General features: G+C 41.2%; 1 protein-coding gene across 3 annotated transcripts; it reads left to right on the forward strand.

Moving 5' to 3' along the window:
* Positions 1-306: 306 nt before the first annotated feature.
* On the forward strand, positions 307-17,751 carry fbp1a (fructose-1,6-bisphosphatase 1a; the record flags this gene model as incomplete). 3 transcript variants are annotated; one of them, XM_080531100.1, is made up of 7 exons in its annotated part: positions 307-505; positions 1,778-1,940; positions 10,064-10,156; positions 11,664-11,804; positions 12,459-12,596; positions 15,192-15,311; positions 17,566-17,751. In XM_080531100.1, 7 exons carry the CDS (start codon positions 336-338, stop codon positions 17,749-17,751), a joined length of 1,011 nt encoding a protein of 336 aa, XP_080387226.1. The 3 variants fall into 3 exon arrangements, with proteins under 3 accessions (XP_080387226.1, XP_080387225.1, XP_080387227.1); XM_080531099.1 differs by lacking the exons at positions 10,064-10,156; positions 11,664-11,804; positions 12,459-12,596; positions 15,192-15,311; positions 17,566-17,751 and adding exons at positions 2,238-2,330; positions 2,655-2,795; positions 3,307-3,444; positions 3,552-3,671; positions 4,403-5,255; XM_080531101.1 differs by lacking the exons at positions 307-505; positions 1,778-1,940 and adding exons at positions 6,782-6,954; positions 7,798-7,960.

Genomic DNA, 17,751 nt, shown 5'->3' on the forward strand with positions numbered 1-17,751 from the left:
TATATATTAAAATGTATTTGTTATTCTTTTTAAATATCCCACACATTGACTTAAAACGCTGACAGACCATGCGCCTGCTGTGTATTCGCAGAAGTCAGCTTCAACTTGATTTCAAGCATGAGAGAATCTATTATTTGCCCCATATCCTCCTATTCTGAAAACAGTATCAGTTCATCTGGATCGTACAAAGCGTGCTGTGTTGTAAACGGCCACTCCTCTTTCTCTTTCTTCACGCCCCTCTCTTTCCGCGTTGCTGCTGGCATTTAATGTTGTGAATTTACCTATTTCCTCTTGTTTTACAGAGGACTCCACAGGCGTCAGACCTATCTTCAACCATGTCAGATAGAGGATCATTCGACACTAATGTGGTCACTTTAACACGATTTGTTTTGGAAGAAGGGAGAAAAGCTAAAGGCACAGGAGAGCTAACAACGCTCCTCAATTCACTGTGCACAGCAATTAAAGCCATCTCCACTGCAGTTCGAAAGGCTGGTATTGCCAATCTGTAAGTACTACCAAATTATCACAACATTTTGACTTGCATGCCATACTCAATAATAATGCTTTCAACAACTTTCTATTTGATTTTGATCTACTCTATGGCAAACAGTTTTGTCGCTATAAACAAATTATAAGTCACCGCGCAACTTGAATGGTTACTTCTTCTAGTCATTCCGTAAAATATTATGAGAAATATGACAACTTTTACAAACCTTTCCTCAACCCGCCATACAAGTTTTAGACACACACTAGACACACGGTGTGTTGACCAATCATGTTACAGCTCAAAGTAGGCACACCTGGTTACCTGGGCACACTTGGCATGAGTTAAATCAATGGTAACCAGATGCATTTTGTGCAACTTCATTCCAGTGTCTCAGGTTTTATGTGGTGTGCAAAATGAGGAATGAGGAATGAGGAAAGAGGAAAAATGTTATGCCATAATGTTGTTGAATAGACAGTCAGTCTATTAGTCAAAGTTATTGTACATGAAACCCTTTAAGCACTTTCCTTGCAACATTTGCAGGAGTGCTATACAAATAAAGATTATTATTATTATTATTATTATTATGTTGCACATTTGCACATGCATGCACTCACGTACTCATTGTTATGTTTTTCTGTTGCAATGATGGCATTCCTGAAGGAGAGTCTTGTGTACACTTACTTCCTCCTTCAAGAAATGCAGTATCATGCTTGCCATGCACACATTTCCATCACTTCCTTGATCAATAAATGTGGATTGGAGGCTTTTTGTAAGGACTGATGTAAACAACAACAATTAAAAACAACCATATACATCTCTCACTGTCTATTTGTGCATTGCTTAAATCCTGGCTTGCCTAACCTCATTATTAAAATTCAAGAACATAAATTACCTAACCCATTCTCAGAGTTGGCCAACTCTTGAGATTTCCCAGGTCTCCACCGAATTGAGTAATTCCGCTTTTAGTTACGGTGCACCTAACTGCTGTACCTAACTGCTGTACCAGTCTACAAAAACAATTTCAGTTGGACAGTCTGGTGCCACTTGTGTGTTAATTGAGGACCTCCTTGGTGAAAGATGTGATTGTTTCTCCTAATATATTGTGTTTTTATATGATGCATTGAACTGTGTTGTATTTTATGTGTTGTTTTGTAATTCTGTACATATTGTGGACAGAGTGCAGGTGTTAAATAAATATGCTGTGAACCCTGATTCATAAACCATGCTTTTGTCACAGCAACGTTCTCTTAATAAACAACATCTGTCCCCTCTCTCTTTTCTTCTGGTCAGTTATGGCATTGCAGGCAGCACCAATGTGACAGGCGACCAGGTGAAGAAGTTGGATATTCTGTCCAATGACCTGGTCATCAACATGATTAAGTCCTCCTTCACATCCTGTGTGCTTGTGTCTGAGGAGGATGAGAATGCCATCATTGTTGAGCCAGACAGGAGGGTAGGTGTGACTCCATTGCCCACTAAACCAACACCTAAACCATCAAAGCCTAGGCAATAGCTCAGGGAGCTAATGCAGGGGCTCCATTTTGCCCACCTATTTTTACTTTTAAGTCAGGAGAAATTCAGTTGACAAATGAGAAATGTAACCTATACATAATGAAAGGTTTGTTGCATATACCGTAGATGCATCTCTTGGCGCCTATCAAATAAACTGACAGTGTCTCATTGTATTTCAGGTTTAGAGACAATATGAGTCTCCTTTTTTTAATGATGAAATGTTCCTAATCTTTTTAAGGGTAAATATATAGTGTGCTTCGATCCACTGGACGGCTCCTCAAACATTGACTGTCTTGTATCCATCGGAACCATCTTTTCCATCTTCAGAAAGGTATGGCTAAGTTCCAACCCCAGGGTACTTGATATCAATGTTGAAGTAATCATATGCCAGTGAGTAAGACTGTTCCATCACTCTTCTTTTATTTCAAGTTTACATTTTATGCACAGAATGGGATTCATGGAGATAGCGATGGCATAGATACCATACTTGGGATCAATTCCATTTCAAACCTGATTGACGGAGTGCTTTGCTTTTCCAAGTATTATGTGGGGATGTGTAAATGTTTAGAACCCACAGCAGTTGATGATCCACATTGGCTTCAATAGTGGAGAGGTGAGTATGACGGCTGATTCAGTTATCTGGCTTTGCCCTCAGAGTACCGAAGATGAACCGTGTGAGAATGATGCCCTTCAGCCTGGTAGGAACCAAGTGGCAGCGGGGTATGCCCTCTATGGCAGTGCCACCATGATGGTACTCTCCACCGGCCAGGGAGTCAATTGCTTCATGCTGGACCCGGTGACTACCTCCTCATACCTTCAGTCTACTTCTTTGTCTTCATCTTTGTCTCAATGGGACTTAACTGTGTAAGCAATGCATGACTAGATTAAGGAATGCATGTTTGCTTTAAAGAAGCAGCAATCACCTCAGTTGACTTGAAAAGCTTACAATGTCATTATATTCCTTCAAATTGAATGGGCAATTATTTTTCAACTGTTAATGGCACATTGGGTAGGCGATCAAATACATGACTTCAGGTTGATCAAAAGCAGCATGTGTCATCATTACTGTTAAGGTGCCTTATTAATCAATGCTCTTGTAGATTACATTCCAACCTAGAACCACTAGCTCCTTGTTTTCACAGCTTTGTTTGGGCTGGTATTTATCCAGTATTTACTGAGAAACTCTCTAACTAACTATGGGTTACAATGGTTACTTACCTCAATTAATTCAGCACAATTGGTAACTACAGGGTTACCGTCAAACCTAGATTTTTGTTGTTGTTCACGTATTTGACATTCTGTGTCAGGCAATTGGAGAGTTCATCTTGGTGGATCGAGATGTGAAGATCAAGAAGAAAGGGAATATCTACAGTCTCAACGAAGGTTATGCCACATACTTTGACCCTGCTGTTACAGAGTATCTGCAGAAGAAGAAATTCCCTGAGGTAAAGTACATTCTCTTCTTCTGGTACAGCAGACCGCTACCATGTTGAAATGTCTTGTTGGCAAATGGCCTAACAGATGTTTGTGCAACCCTGTGGCTGCTGTTTAGGATGGCACTGCCCCTTATGGCGCACGGTATGTGGGGTCCATGGTAGCAGACGTACACAGGACCCTGGTGTACGGAGGCATCTTCCTCTACCCAGCGAATGCCAAGAGCCCCGAAGGAAAGGTAGGGTGAAGTGGTTGGGTGCAAAACAATGCAATGAGTTAATTGAAATTCAAGTTACAAATTTGAAATTGGTCATTGTTTTACACAAATTCATGGAACTTTTTTGCATTGAGTAAATTCAAATTGATGTTCAAAAGCTTTATTGTCCAGTTTTTGTAAGCAGCTTTTGTTGTAGTTTTTTCCCCAAAATGTGTAGGGTGTAGATCAGTAGGATGGGTGAAAATGATATGACGGATTCCTACTTACAGAGGGGGAGGAAAGATGGCATCCTCTCACTATTTGACAGCATCCATAATCAGTGTTGAGATGGCACAGTATTTTCTCATCTCCTTTTCAGGTTTTTGACAATGCTTCAAAATGTTGTCAAGCCTGTTGCTCCTTATGTCGGTTGCTTATGTTGAAAGTCTCAAGTTGGTGTTACAAAACCAACCATTAGATGTGTCTCCATATCCCGTGTTGCCAAAAGCGTTTGAAAGTGTAGACAGCTTGTGAGGAAATAAAACCCAGATGGGGAATTGGAATGAATAGGTCTGTGTGCAAAGATGTAGCACTATTTGCTTGCACATTATACTCTATTATATTGATGGTTCATTTGCCAATTCTGGTATTTATCCAAGTATGGGTCGAGTGAAGGCGAGGAATACCTTGGGTCAAGTTGGGGGCCATCTGCCGAAAATGATTGGGAATCCCACCCACCCTCCTCCCCTCTCTCCCCTCTCTCTCTCTCCTAGCTGAGGCTGCTGTACGAGTGCAACCCCATGGCGTTCATCATAGAGCAGGCAGGAGGCATGGCCACCACAGGGGCAGAGAACGTGCTGGATGTTCAGCCTGTCAGCATCCACCAGAGGCTCCCTGTGGTCATGGGATCCCCTGATGACGTGCAGGAATACCTCGCTATCTACCAGAAACATGCCAAATGAGGGAACACACACATACACATGCACTCCTAAACTAGAGACCAAAGACCAATGTACGTTTTGGAGCAAGTGACTAAATAGTCATGGCCCGAGAGCATTAGCTAGACTTTAGAGACCAAACATGCACACGCTCACACCACCACCCAAATCTAAGACCAAAGGTTACTACTTAGCTACTCTCTGTTGAGACTAGACACACACCACACACAGACACTCACCTCATTCACCAACACCACTGGAAAAAAACAAACAAGACCCTTCAAGAGCATAGACAGAAGAGACATACACACACCTTACTATATAGATAGGTGACCAGAGAGATGACGTACTGACTAGAAACCAAAGAGCACCGCAATGAGAAGACTACAACAGACAACTGGCCTTACTGCCCCTAAACTCTCTCATCTCTAAACTAGAGATTAGAGACTCTGGGACAATACATGGCATCTTATTCATTAGAAAGAAGGGTTTTATTCCTTACTTATCTCTCTCAGGGAGGCTACCCATTGTGACATTCTCTTGGTCTTGGCAGTTTTCCCCCCAGAAGTACATAGGATATTACTGTGACCATTTTAAGATATGGGCTACTGAATATCAAATTGAACAAATGTTACCTCTATCCCGAAATGATGTGCCTTGAAGATTTTGCACTGATTATTTGCAATGAAGGAGCTTGTGAATAAATACAAATGTCCAAATGTATGTTGTTTTGCTCATTGAATTTATTGATTCATAACCCAAACCATTTGTATTTAGATTTGTAGCTAAATTACTGAAAAGTCACCTTGAAGGGGCAATTTGCGATTCAAACAACAAAGAGGTCTTCTGACACTTTCTCGGGTAAACAGCTGAGGTATAGGGCAGGAGAAATGTAACCACTCTCAAATTCATAGATGGAGAAACAGATGCAATGACTGACCACTCAAGATTTTAAATTATACAGTGTTTGAAAAGACTGGAGTAAAACTATCTTACGTTTTGGGTTCTGATGGGGTAAGACAGTTGAATGTAACTCATGGGGCATATGAGAATATGTTGAATATTCTTCAACAACCAATGGCTATAAAAATAACTAATAATAATAACATTAATTTATATAGCGCCTTTCAAAAAGCCCAAGGATGCTTGAATGAATCATTGTGTGCATGTACATCCATTAAATAATAATGGATGTACATGCACACAGTGTACATACATTGGTACATGCACCTTTAACTGTTATAATATTGGTCGTGATTCAGATATCTCCTTAGCACATCTACACTGAAGTCTAGGGATAGTATATCCAGTGGAGACGACCTTTTCTCTAAAGGTCATCAGAATAGCACAGAGGCCAACTGACATTTGAGGCAGACTTGAACTGCTGTCTTACTAGTAGGCCTACTGATGGTCTTCATGAGTCAACATCATGCATATATTATTACATGCATGTTGAAATATGCATCACCATAACATGTCGAAATGTATGCTTAATTCAAGACGTCTACTTGTCTTGACTGTTAAAGGCAGAGATTGAAAATGGAGAGTTACGGTATATATCCACTCATATTGCAGAATATCATACAAACTAGAAGTGTTACGATTTTGGTTACATATACAGACTGTATACAAACTGTAGATGTTGCTTTGTTGTATCATAGTAATAGCAGAGTATTAAAACCATTCATCAGAGGTAACTATTTTCCTCAGTGAAAGGTTTGCCCTACCATTTCCCTTAGCAGCATGCAAGGAAGTGTCTTAGAGTTCTTAGACCGATTCTCAGATTTGACATATTTGAGTAGATGCTTTTGCAAAATAATACTAGTTGTCAAGAAAAATCCACAATGTATTTACAAAAGCGAGAAATAGAGAAATGTTGGTATACAGTATTTGACTGACTGTGCCCTGTCAAGTCAATCATGTAAACAAAGTACTTCTCTCAAATGGCTATCCACTACGAGAGCTTTGGTGTTTTGTTGTAATCCTGTGTGATAAAGGAGGCCTGTCGCTGTCACTCGATACCCCACACACACACATATACACACACACACACACACACACACACACACACTCAAATATAACTCTTGGCTCAACTCCATGGCCGTGGCATAAAGTAGGATCCACTCTGCCTCTCCCCGTCCTCAGCACGAGAACACACACACTGCCACGCTTCCCTATTTCCCAGGGACTAACGACCAACCAGCAGGACACAAAATGTCGGATCAGGCGGCGTTCGACACAGACGTATGGACCCTAACCCGCTTCGTCATGGAGACGGGCCGGCAGGTCAAGGGCTCGACCGGGGAGTTAACGCAGCTCATCAACTCCATGCTCACAGCCATCAAAGCAATCTCCTGTGCCGTGCGGAAGGCAGGGCTCACTCACCTGTAAGTGTTGCTCTGACCCTAACCCTTAGCAGAGAGAGAGAGAGATTTCATTCAGAGAGAGACAGAAAAGAAGGCACTGTGTTAACAGAAGTACAAGTCTCTTAGGTGTCTATGATACTGTTGCTGGGGCACTCCACTGTTGAGTGTGTTGCATGCCTTGTGGATAGAGGAAAACCAACCTGTGATATGTAGGGGCCTTGTGTGGACTGTGTGTCAAAGTCATGCTTTGGAATGTGAGAGCAGCTAGCATGTAGACGCATGTGAATAGGAATGGTTGGACTGGCAGCACCTGCCATGGCAGGCAGCACTGCACATAGTGTACCGTGACCTATGACCTTTGTAGATTCATCTGGGGGGTTTGAGTAGAATGTTGCCTTCAGGGACTTTGTAATACACTGAGTTGTGCTGGTACATCATAGTCACATAAATGAGATAGATAAATGATACGCAAGAACAGGTTTTAAAACATTCTGAGAGTTTCCTACCAACTGTATGCATAATTTGTGCTGAGGGATACTTAAAGACCATAAGCATCATAACAGAGTTAAGTGTTTGTACCCTTGCATACTATAGGCAGGTACAGTGATGTTCCTCTGTGTGCAATGTGTTTGTATTGGTTACAGCTGCTACCATCCCACAATATACACTAAGCACTGCTGTCCAATGCCTTGTGAAGACAAATGGGCTTCCAAACCCACCCTGACACAATATCAGAATGGATCACCTCTGCGATGCCAAGTGAACAGAGCGTGTAAGTGACTACAGGCTTTAAATGGGGCATCGTCTCCGACAGTTAATATGTGTGACATTGCCTCCCTGCGCCCATGGTGCTCGCTGACACAGACAGGGGATGGCGGGTACGGTGAACGAGACAGGGGACGACCAGAAGAAGCTGGACGTGCTGTCCAACGACCTGGTGATCAACATGTTGCGGTCGTCCTTCGGCACCTGCGTGCTCGTCTCTGAGGAGGACACGGAGGCCATCATCATCGCCAAGGAGAAGAGGGTAGGTCCTTCTCTCTCTCTTTTTCCACAGCAGACACACAGCAGTGTGGAAGGAGCTGGAGATGATGAATATGAAAACATGGTGAAGTGCCTCTTTAAGATAAGATGAGGTCAACTTCATTATCCAGAGGGAAAACTGTTCCGTCTGACCATATGATTCCTGGTCAGCCCAAGAGGCCCTGTCCACAAACAGGCTGCCATCCTATTATTTTTCCACTTGTGTTATGTATATTCTCATATAGGGAAGCATAGGATTTGTCTAAGCTTGCTACTTACATCAATCCTTTCAGTCCCATCTAAGTGTGAGAGTGTACCGGTCATGGGAGGAAAACATCAGAGGGCGGTCTCATGGTAATGTAAACATCAGAGGGCGGTCTCATGGTAATGTAAACATCAGAGGGCGGTCTCATGGTAATGTAAACATCAGAGGGCGGTCTCATGGTAATGTAAACATCCGAGGGCGGTCTCATGGTAATGTATGGAATGAGGAATGGTATCAAACATCAGAGGGCGGTCTCATGGTAATGTATGGAATGAGGAATGGTATCAAACATCAGAGGGCGGTCTCATGGTAATGTATGGAATGAGGAATGGTATCAAATGGTTCAGGAGAAGGGTGGAGACATGTGACACAGCCCCTAAGATTTGAAAGGATAAGCATTACACCCAGAATTCCACCTGACCTATCGAAGGGCACGGTCATGCTTCTACCATCTTGCTTGATTCTACCTACTCAGACTTTTCAGATCCAAAAGTGGCTAGGGGTCATTGCTAGGGGTCATTTCTCACGTTTTGTCCCAAAACAACCCCTAACCCCTACACTAGAGCAGTGGTCTTCAACCAGGGGTCCGCGACCCCTGGGGGGTCTGCAGAGGTACTGCAGGGGGTCCGCCAATGTTTGTCATAATAATTGACAATTATTCACAAAATTGACAATTGTTCACCAAAATAATTTGTGAGAATTAAAAAATATAACAAAAATTATATTGAGTAAAGTACAAGCATTAATAGGCAATAATACACTACTTTTGACAAAAACTATTTACAAAATAAATGATTCCCATGATGCAGAGTCTAACATAACGTTAGCTAAAAAAAACACACACACCTGTCTAGCAAGCTAGGTGTTGGCTAAAATGGTGCAGTTCGGTCTTCGTTGTGAAATTAACGTTAATCAATAACAGTAAATTATATATTTTTTTCAGTACATAAACACATATAGGCTAATAACCCAGCATATAAATAATAAGGTGGAATAAAAGGTGAATTAAGTAAATATAAAAGTTATTATAGGCCTTAAAATGTGACACATAAAAATAAAAATAAATACATATGGGGGTCCCTGTTCTGTTTGTCTCGCGTCCAAGGGGTCCTTGGGCTGAAAAAGGTTGAAGACCCCTGCTCTAGAGTCTAGACACTTGTGTGGAGCTGAAAGGATTGGTTGGGTATTAGCAAGATGGCAGTATCTCCACTTGCCCACTGATAGGCTTGGTTACTCCTATCCAATCCTTTCAGAACTACACAAGTGCATAAAGTGTAGGTAGGGGTTGTGTCTGGACATGGCCTATGTAACCTCAGTGTACTTTCAAGTATGTCCACCAGATGTCTCTCTTTTCCAATGCATTTATCCTTGTTTGGCTGCTCCACAGTGTTCGTTGTGTCAATTATCTTTAGATTAGATTCGACTCAACTTTATTGTCATTGCAGAGTACAAGTACCAGACAACAAAATGCAGTTTAGAATCTAACCAGAAGTGCAAATAGTGATATAAAAACATGATATAAAACATGACAGTGATAGTGATAGGTAAAGTATGGGAAGTATAGAGCTATATCCGGTTATGAGCTATGTACATTTAAGGTAGCTCAGTATGGTATGTACAGATGTATAAATAGAGGCTATATCAAAAAGAGATATGTGCAATGTACAAATAATAAATAAATAAAAAGTGCAATATGGTATGTGCAAAGGTAATATTTGTACAGCAGTCTTTTCATTCTTACTCTCTCTCTCTCTCTCTCTCTCTCTCTCTCTCTCTATCTCCCCCCCCCCTCCCCTTTCTCTCTTCCCCCCCCCCTCCCCCCCTGCCCTCCCCTTCTCAAAGGGCAAGTATGTGGTCTGTTTTGATCCCCTGGACGGTTCCTCCAACATCGATTGCTTGGCCTCCATAGGCACCATTTTTGCTATCTACAAAAGAGTGAGTTTGTCTGCTACAGAATACAATGCTCTTTTCTCTGCATGTGAACAACACACACAACTTTAAAACAATGTACTCATTCAACCATGTCACCAAACCTGCTTATAAATGTTGTAGTTGGGGTAGTTGTGTCTTATTCAAGCAGTGTATTGATTTTCATATAGTGTAGTATGTGTCACTGTTCATCTGCGTTTGGGTCAATTCCATTTCAACCCAGAATTGACTGAGTTCAAAATAGAATTCACTCCAAACCTGCTGCTCATATAGGCCTGTGTAAACCTGTATATGTGTGTGTGTCTCTGTTGACTTTCATTTGATTTGTGGTCTTGTTGTGTGAATCTTTCCCTTGCAGCTTGACGAGGTAGATGTCCCCGCAGTCCGGCAGCCAGATTACATGCTGCTGGTTTAGCTAAGGAATAATTTGATGAAACTGTACAATCTGGGGGTCTAAATTGAGATGTTCATTCAGTTCCGACCTGGGTTCAAATAGCATTTTAAATAATGTGAAATACTTGATTGAGTTTTCCTGACGTAATGGAACCAATGGAATAGCCCAATGATGGACTAGCCCTCCAAAAGTTTAAACATGGCCAATGTGGTACTCTAGGCAGGCTCAAGAAAAACACTCATGGTATTTGAAAGGATTTGGTATACAGATTGGATGAAATACGAAATAAGATATTGAATGATTCAAGATTTAAATAAAAGTTGTGATTAGAAAATAAGTAAAGCATAGCAATCCCAAATTGCTACCTTAAATGTTTTAAACAATTGAATAGTTTTTTCAGGCCTGAGAAGTGAAATCTTGCTTCTTCCTCCCTACAGAATGACAATATTAACGACTTTGAAACGGGGAGAAGGATTTCATAATTTTGACCTTGATTGAATGTTCAGAAAAACTATCTCCATATGATGGATGCATGCTACAATTATAACCATAGTATGTAAGACTGCAGTAACATGTACGTACACAAGAGGGTGTAGTGGTCTAGTGATACATCTGACATGCACTATGACTTATGTTTCAAAGGTTTGTTGCCAACGTGAGGTCTAGCTGAAGCATCAGAGCTATTGTAACTGTAGTGTACTGTGCTCACATTCCCATATCCTTGTTTCTTAATTTGTGGTAGCTAGCTATTTGTGGTAGTTAGCGAATTGGACATATAGATGATGTCCAATTTGTAAAATAAAAAAATTAAAACTCAACTCTATAGTTAGCCTGAGGGCTAGTCTAGTACGGTAAATGTGTTTTATTCTGTTGAGAAGTGAATCAAATTGTATAATGAAATTGTATAACTTCAAATCATTTCAAATACTTTGCTGTGCTTGATTTAGTTTGCCTGCCATAATGGAAAGTGCAAATCCGTCCATCTGGCTCCCCAAACAGGCCCAAACTAATGCAAAACTTCGAATACTATTTTGACCCAGGTCTAATATAGTGTAATAATACACCTCTGTTGTAAGGGTAAGGTGGTATTTCTCATGTCTGTTCTCCTCACTTGTACAGACATCTGACGACGAGCCCACAGAGAAAGATGCCCTGCAGCCTGGCAACAAGATTGTGTGTGCGGGCTATGCCCTGTATGGCAGCGCCACCCTGGTTGCCCTGAGCACTGGAGCTGGGCTCAACTTCTTCATGCTGGACCCAGTGAGTGTGCCGTATTAAACTGTTGACTTTGGTATGTCTACGGTTTTTGCTATGATTCTGATTATATTTGTATGATATTTCAGCCTCATAATGGCTTCGTTGATTTTCATTGAAATAGGGGGACTATGTGTACAATTTAAGTTAGTAATTTCTATATCGTGAAACGAATCTGAAAAAAGCAAACATTGAATTCAATCTGATAATCTCTATCTTTAACTGGATACTAATGGTTTGATTTCAAATCCAAACTGTTGTAGTACAGCCTAGGGCTAAAAGAGGACAAAATGCTTCCCCTTTCCTAGGGCACTATAAATCATTTACATATTAAATTGATATAATTAATATAATATAACTTTACTAATATAGTCCAAAGAATACTCTAGGATATAACCCGAATTCCAAATATCCCCAAAAAAACTATCTTGAAGAAAAAGGAAAACACATACAACTATACATACAGTATTAGTCTAGCATACTATGTCAGAGTGAATGCAGGCCAGTTACATGGGCCAATTTGCACCCACATACAGTATGTATGAACTGTATCTCTGTGAGATTGCAGGAGAAGAATTGTGAAATAAATGTGAAGTATCCCTTAATCTTGCATGGGGTCTTTGTAGAGGATACATAATGACCCATCCCCATGTCTTCCAGTCAGTGGGTGAGTTCATTCTGATCGAGAGGAACGTCCAGATTAAGAAGAAGGGTAAGATCTACAGCCTGAACGAAGGTTACGCCAAGTACTTCCATCCTTCAGTCAACGAGTACCTGAAGCACAAGAAATATCCAGAGGTTTGAGAGCCGCACGCACGCACGCACGCACGCACGCACACACGCACACACGCACACACGCACACACACACACACACACACACACACACACACACACACACACACACACACACACACACACATTCTCATCATTTGAAAAAACATAATCATTAAATGATGCTTCTGCACAAATGTTGTTGGTCTGTGAGTAAGCAACTGGTTGAAACGGAAAGTGTTACAACAACCACCTCCAAAGCACGTTAGGCTATTATAGCTGACAGCACATTATTCAGTTGTGATGAATAATGTGACAGTAACCGTTCTGACAAGCTTGTGAGCATGAGTCATGACAAAGCGTACAATCTTGTTGTGGTACAGTGAGCTCAGATGAAGCATAAAACAGAAAAAGCTAGCTGCCTGAAATACAACCATTAGACGCCTGCAATCTGCATGCTGTCATCATAAAATGACCCCAAGACAAGCATGACATTCACTCCACACAGCGTGACCTGCCATTCAGAGGGTACACTTGAGTGAGGTCAGCTGACTTCCAGGACGGTGACATCCCTGACACGACACTCTTTCCACACAGGGCCCCTTCCTCAGGAAACAGCACATCCTGGGTAGCAACTTCTGACCCCTATAGAATCCACACTCAGCATGTATAGTATGCCACAGTCATCATATCGTCTCAATCACCCCTCAATACACTGCATATACTGTAATGAGCACAGCACACTCAAAGCTATGCCTGCTATATGTTAGCCATTGTTAATTTGTCTACAGTAAGAGGAATTTGCTAATCATATTATGCCAGATAAAAGTTGCGGATTCAAGATGGCTTTGTGTCAATTTAGAAAATGATGACAAAAGTGCTTTTAGTTTGACTTTCCTTTGCCACTCAAAGTTAATACCTAATACTGCCTAACCAGCACGTAAGTTGAGTACGAAGCGTGACTATTTTACGCTCCAGTAACTGAACACCGGTTTGTGTACACTATGGCGGCCTTGTGCTTACACGCCTTGCTAAGAGATTGTGTTTTGAAATGGCTGGAGTCTGGACAAAGCCAGGATTGGCCGCTTATTCCCACAGATAGGGCATGCTGTCAAGATAGTGGATCATTGATTTAACAATGGGCCTTCGTTAAACACACACAAAAAAGTCCACATTGATGTTGATCCTGACTTCTACGTTGCACATGTTTTGTTTACCTCTTATGTTGTTGTTTTATGACCTAGAGATACCTTGAGTGTCCATGTGTGTGACTGTCCATGTGTGTAACTGTCCATGTGTGTGACTGTCCATGTGTGTGACCAGGAATGTATTACATTCACAAACCCTCTCATGATGAACGGGAGGTGACTCAGCAAGCACATGACCCTCAGGGCTTGACACATTCAATTCCAATGAGACTAACAAAACAAAACCAAGGAGAGGCCGTAATGGCAGTAAAACAAAAGTAAAGTAATGAAATTAATTGAATAAAAAGATGATACTGTCTATATGCTAAAATTGAAAGGCTAAAAACCAGACTTTTCGTAACTGTTTTATAAAGACGGGGCTAAGGGTATCCAACGGTGGCATAAAACTCATTAGTAGATTGGTCCTTTGACTGGGGTTTATGTAAAAGGAGTTTACCCCCACCGGCCCCGTGTTCTTTTTCCAGCTCAGTACTTTGGAACTTTGATCTAACTGTTGTGATTGTTTTTCTTTTCTATTTTGTGGGTCATTGCAGTGTGCCTTATCTGTCTGCAGAGTACAGAGCTGAGAACCTTTCATGAAACGAAAAAACATTCGTCAAATACATTTTAACTGTTCATTTTTTATTAAAAACTTGTAACCTAAATGATGGTTACAACAAGTAGCCTACATAATACTGTTCAATGGGATACTTTTTTGTTATACAGATTATATGGATTAAATCCAGATTTAACTCTAATCAAATTAAAGGATTGAACAAATGTGGTATATTTCAAAGAGTCTTTGTATATGTGAGGGAGGCTAATGCCTCATGACAAGGAAAAACACTACCGGTACTTGTTGTGTTCCATCGATAGGTATCATCAAAAGGCAACTTGAGAACAGCACCGTTACCCGAAAAGACAAACAATGTTTTCAGTACACATTTTTAAAATGTAATTTCTTCAATTTGGAAGGTAACGATTTCTAATTAATATACTGTACTTGAGTTAAAATGAGATGGTTTGAGACAGAACGCCTGAGTCATAGATGATGATGAATCATGTGGTTTTACAAAGCTCTGACTGCAGCTATGCTCACTGACCATCTTGTGAAAGAATTTGCCATTGTATCATTGTGATGTGATATAACATCTACTGTCAGCTGCTTGAAGCATTTTAAAATTGTCTCTACTACACATGGTCTCTAGGGGAAGAGGGGAAGTAGTGGTTTCATGACCATATGATGGAGCAATAGCTAGTACCACCAGAAGCACATGCTTTTCCCAATCAGGTCACCTGGTTGAGGTGACCTGAAAAACTCTTTATGGTGTTCATTATAGTGTATGTCCATTATGGTGTTCATTATGATATATGTCCATTATGGTGTATGATGATTTGAATGTGATTTGGGCTCTTTCCTTATTACCCCTGTAGGACGGTAGTGCCCCCTATGGTGCGAGGTACGTAGGATCCATGGTGTCAGATGTGCACCGCACAATCGCCTATGGAGGCATCTTCCTGTACCCAGCCAATGAGAAGAGTCCCAAAGGAAAGGTAGGTTGACCTGAACAGTGAGGCTGTTGTGGACCATGCAGTGTCATCTGAATTATCTGAAAGGGCCCCATCCACTGTTTACAAACAAAATGGAAATGAAAGTTCCAGATCGTAGCTTTAATACATTCATTCAACCAAAGTGTCTTTCCCATTCAAGTAAAACTTACAGTTCACTTGGCAGTGGCAGCAGAGCAGCGACCACAAGTAAAGAGCCATAAGGAAAGTTAACATTGAAGTGATGCAGCTAAAAAGCTCAAATCAATCTCCAAAATGTATTCAAAGACAGTGTGCCTAACCTGATATTTACCGGTAATTTTCGCAACATTTCATTCATCTGATAATGAGGTAAAGACAATGTCATACTAATAGACTTTCTTCTCTATGTATGACTACACTTTTGATTGTAAAAACTGCTAGCACTATGCTATATGTTACTCCCACCACTGCCAAACTACTGCTCAAACTACTCTAATCATACGTGGGCAGCAGGGGAGGCTGGTGGAGGCAGAACTCTAAGGCTCATCATTCCTTTCCATGCATTTCAATGAGCTCGTCCTCCGATTTCTACTTCCACCAGCCTCCCCTGGTGGGCAGTGGGGTAATCTAGACTAGCTATAAAGATATTAGTAAGTAAGTAAGTAAGTAAAACTTTATTTATATAGCGCCTTTCGTACATGAATGCAACTCAAAGCGCTTAACAATAGAAAACAATCATTACAAAAGAGGGGGAGATGGGGGGGAGGGGACACGAGAAAACAGTAGGGGAGGGGTGGGGGAAGGGAGGGTAATACTTAAGTCTTATCCATTTCCAGGCAGAGTAGTCATCCCCCACCATGACATGTGAAGGTGTCAGGACAAAGAAACAATGCAAAAAAACAAACCTGAAAAGTTACTTTTTTTACAGGTTTTTACAGGATGCCAGTGATATAGGCAAATGGTTTCTCTGAGGAAACCAACAGTACAACTGTACAACAGTATTTGGTTTGATCTTGCTTATTGCCAGAGGTAAACAAGCACAGTACAGCACAGTGTTTTATTTGTATAGTATAGTATAGTGGATAGTGTACATAGCCTTTATTTATGTAAACCAGCTCTTTTCCCTTCTTGTTTTTAGTTTTTTTTTCCTAGCACCAGGGGAGCCCCCCCCTCCCAAATTTCGTTGTTTGGTACCTGTACTATATTAATGACAAAGACCATTCATTCATTCATTCATTCATAAACAAGACATGGACTGCATGAACTACAATTTCTTGATCCAACTGTTGCAATAGCAGTATGCCTCTCTCTGTCCCACAGGTTGGATTAGTTTAGTTTACACTATGACCGACAGTAAATGATAGACTTCCTGGCATTTACACAATATCAGTGCTTTATCTTTAAGAGGAAGAATGTGGCTTTGAGCCAGGACTTGGCTGTAATGGTACTTCATAACGATCCAGCTATTGCAGTTTAATATCACAGCTTGGTGTGCTTTCTGCTTTTGTTATACTCAGCCCCATTGAGTGACTTTTTGGCCTTTACTTTTTTTGCTTGAATGCTTTCCATAGGCCATACACCAGTAGATGCTTTCCATAGGCCATACACCAGTAGTGGGGAAGGATGAAGTATTGTCTAATCAACATTACACATTTCTTGTTTCCTATAGTTTTAACTTATGTTCATATCTCTGATGATGGCGCAAATAGATTCATGTTAGACTAGTGCTTGATAAATACTGTAGGCTACATGTCAAAGTCTTTTTAAAACGTTTAGCTATGTCTCCCCACTTGTGATTATAGAACTGAGCAATGGAGTGCTTAAGTTGTGCAGCCATAGCTTCCCCATCTCACCCCTCAAAACGTTTAATATCAACAAAAGTTGCAACAGTCTTTAACTTTCTTTTCCAGTCCGCACCTGCGATTGTTTTTTTTCACCATGGGGGTTGGGTCTCAGCGAATATAACAGTTTCTTTCAGTTCCTATTAGGGTTACTTAGTGCCTAGTATTAAAGTGACAGAATACATCTTATTTTTTCTAGCCTCCTTTCATATTTTTATTTTCAGACAGTGGGAATAAGAGGGGTATGACACAGAGAGGGATGACAGGACAGAGGGTTTGAACCTAGGTCTCCAGGGGACGATGCACATGTGCACACACATGGCAATAGGTGGACCGGCTCGACCAAATCTCTGGCACAGAATGTTCCTTTAAAACACTGTTTCACACATTCATATTATCTCTGTTCTAATCTGTTGTAATGCTTGTCTGTCCCCTAGCTGAGGCTTCTGTACGAGTGCAACCCCATAGCCTTCATCATTGAGCAGGCAGGCGGCCTGGCCACCACAGGGACCCAGAGGGTACTGGACGTGCAGCCTGAGAGCATCCACCAGCGCGTACCCTTTGTTGTTGGCTCTCCCGACGACGTGAACGAGTACCTGTCCTTTGTCAAGAAGCACCAGTAG

Source organism: Nansenia antarctica (genome assembly GCF_963989245.1).
Source record: "Nansenia antarctica genome assembly, chromosome: 5".
Lineage (NCBI taxonomy): Eukaryota > Metazoa > Chordata > Actinopteri > Argentiniformes > Microstomatidae > Nansenia > Nansenia antarctica.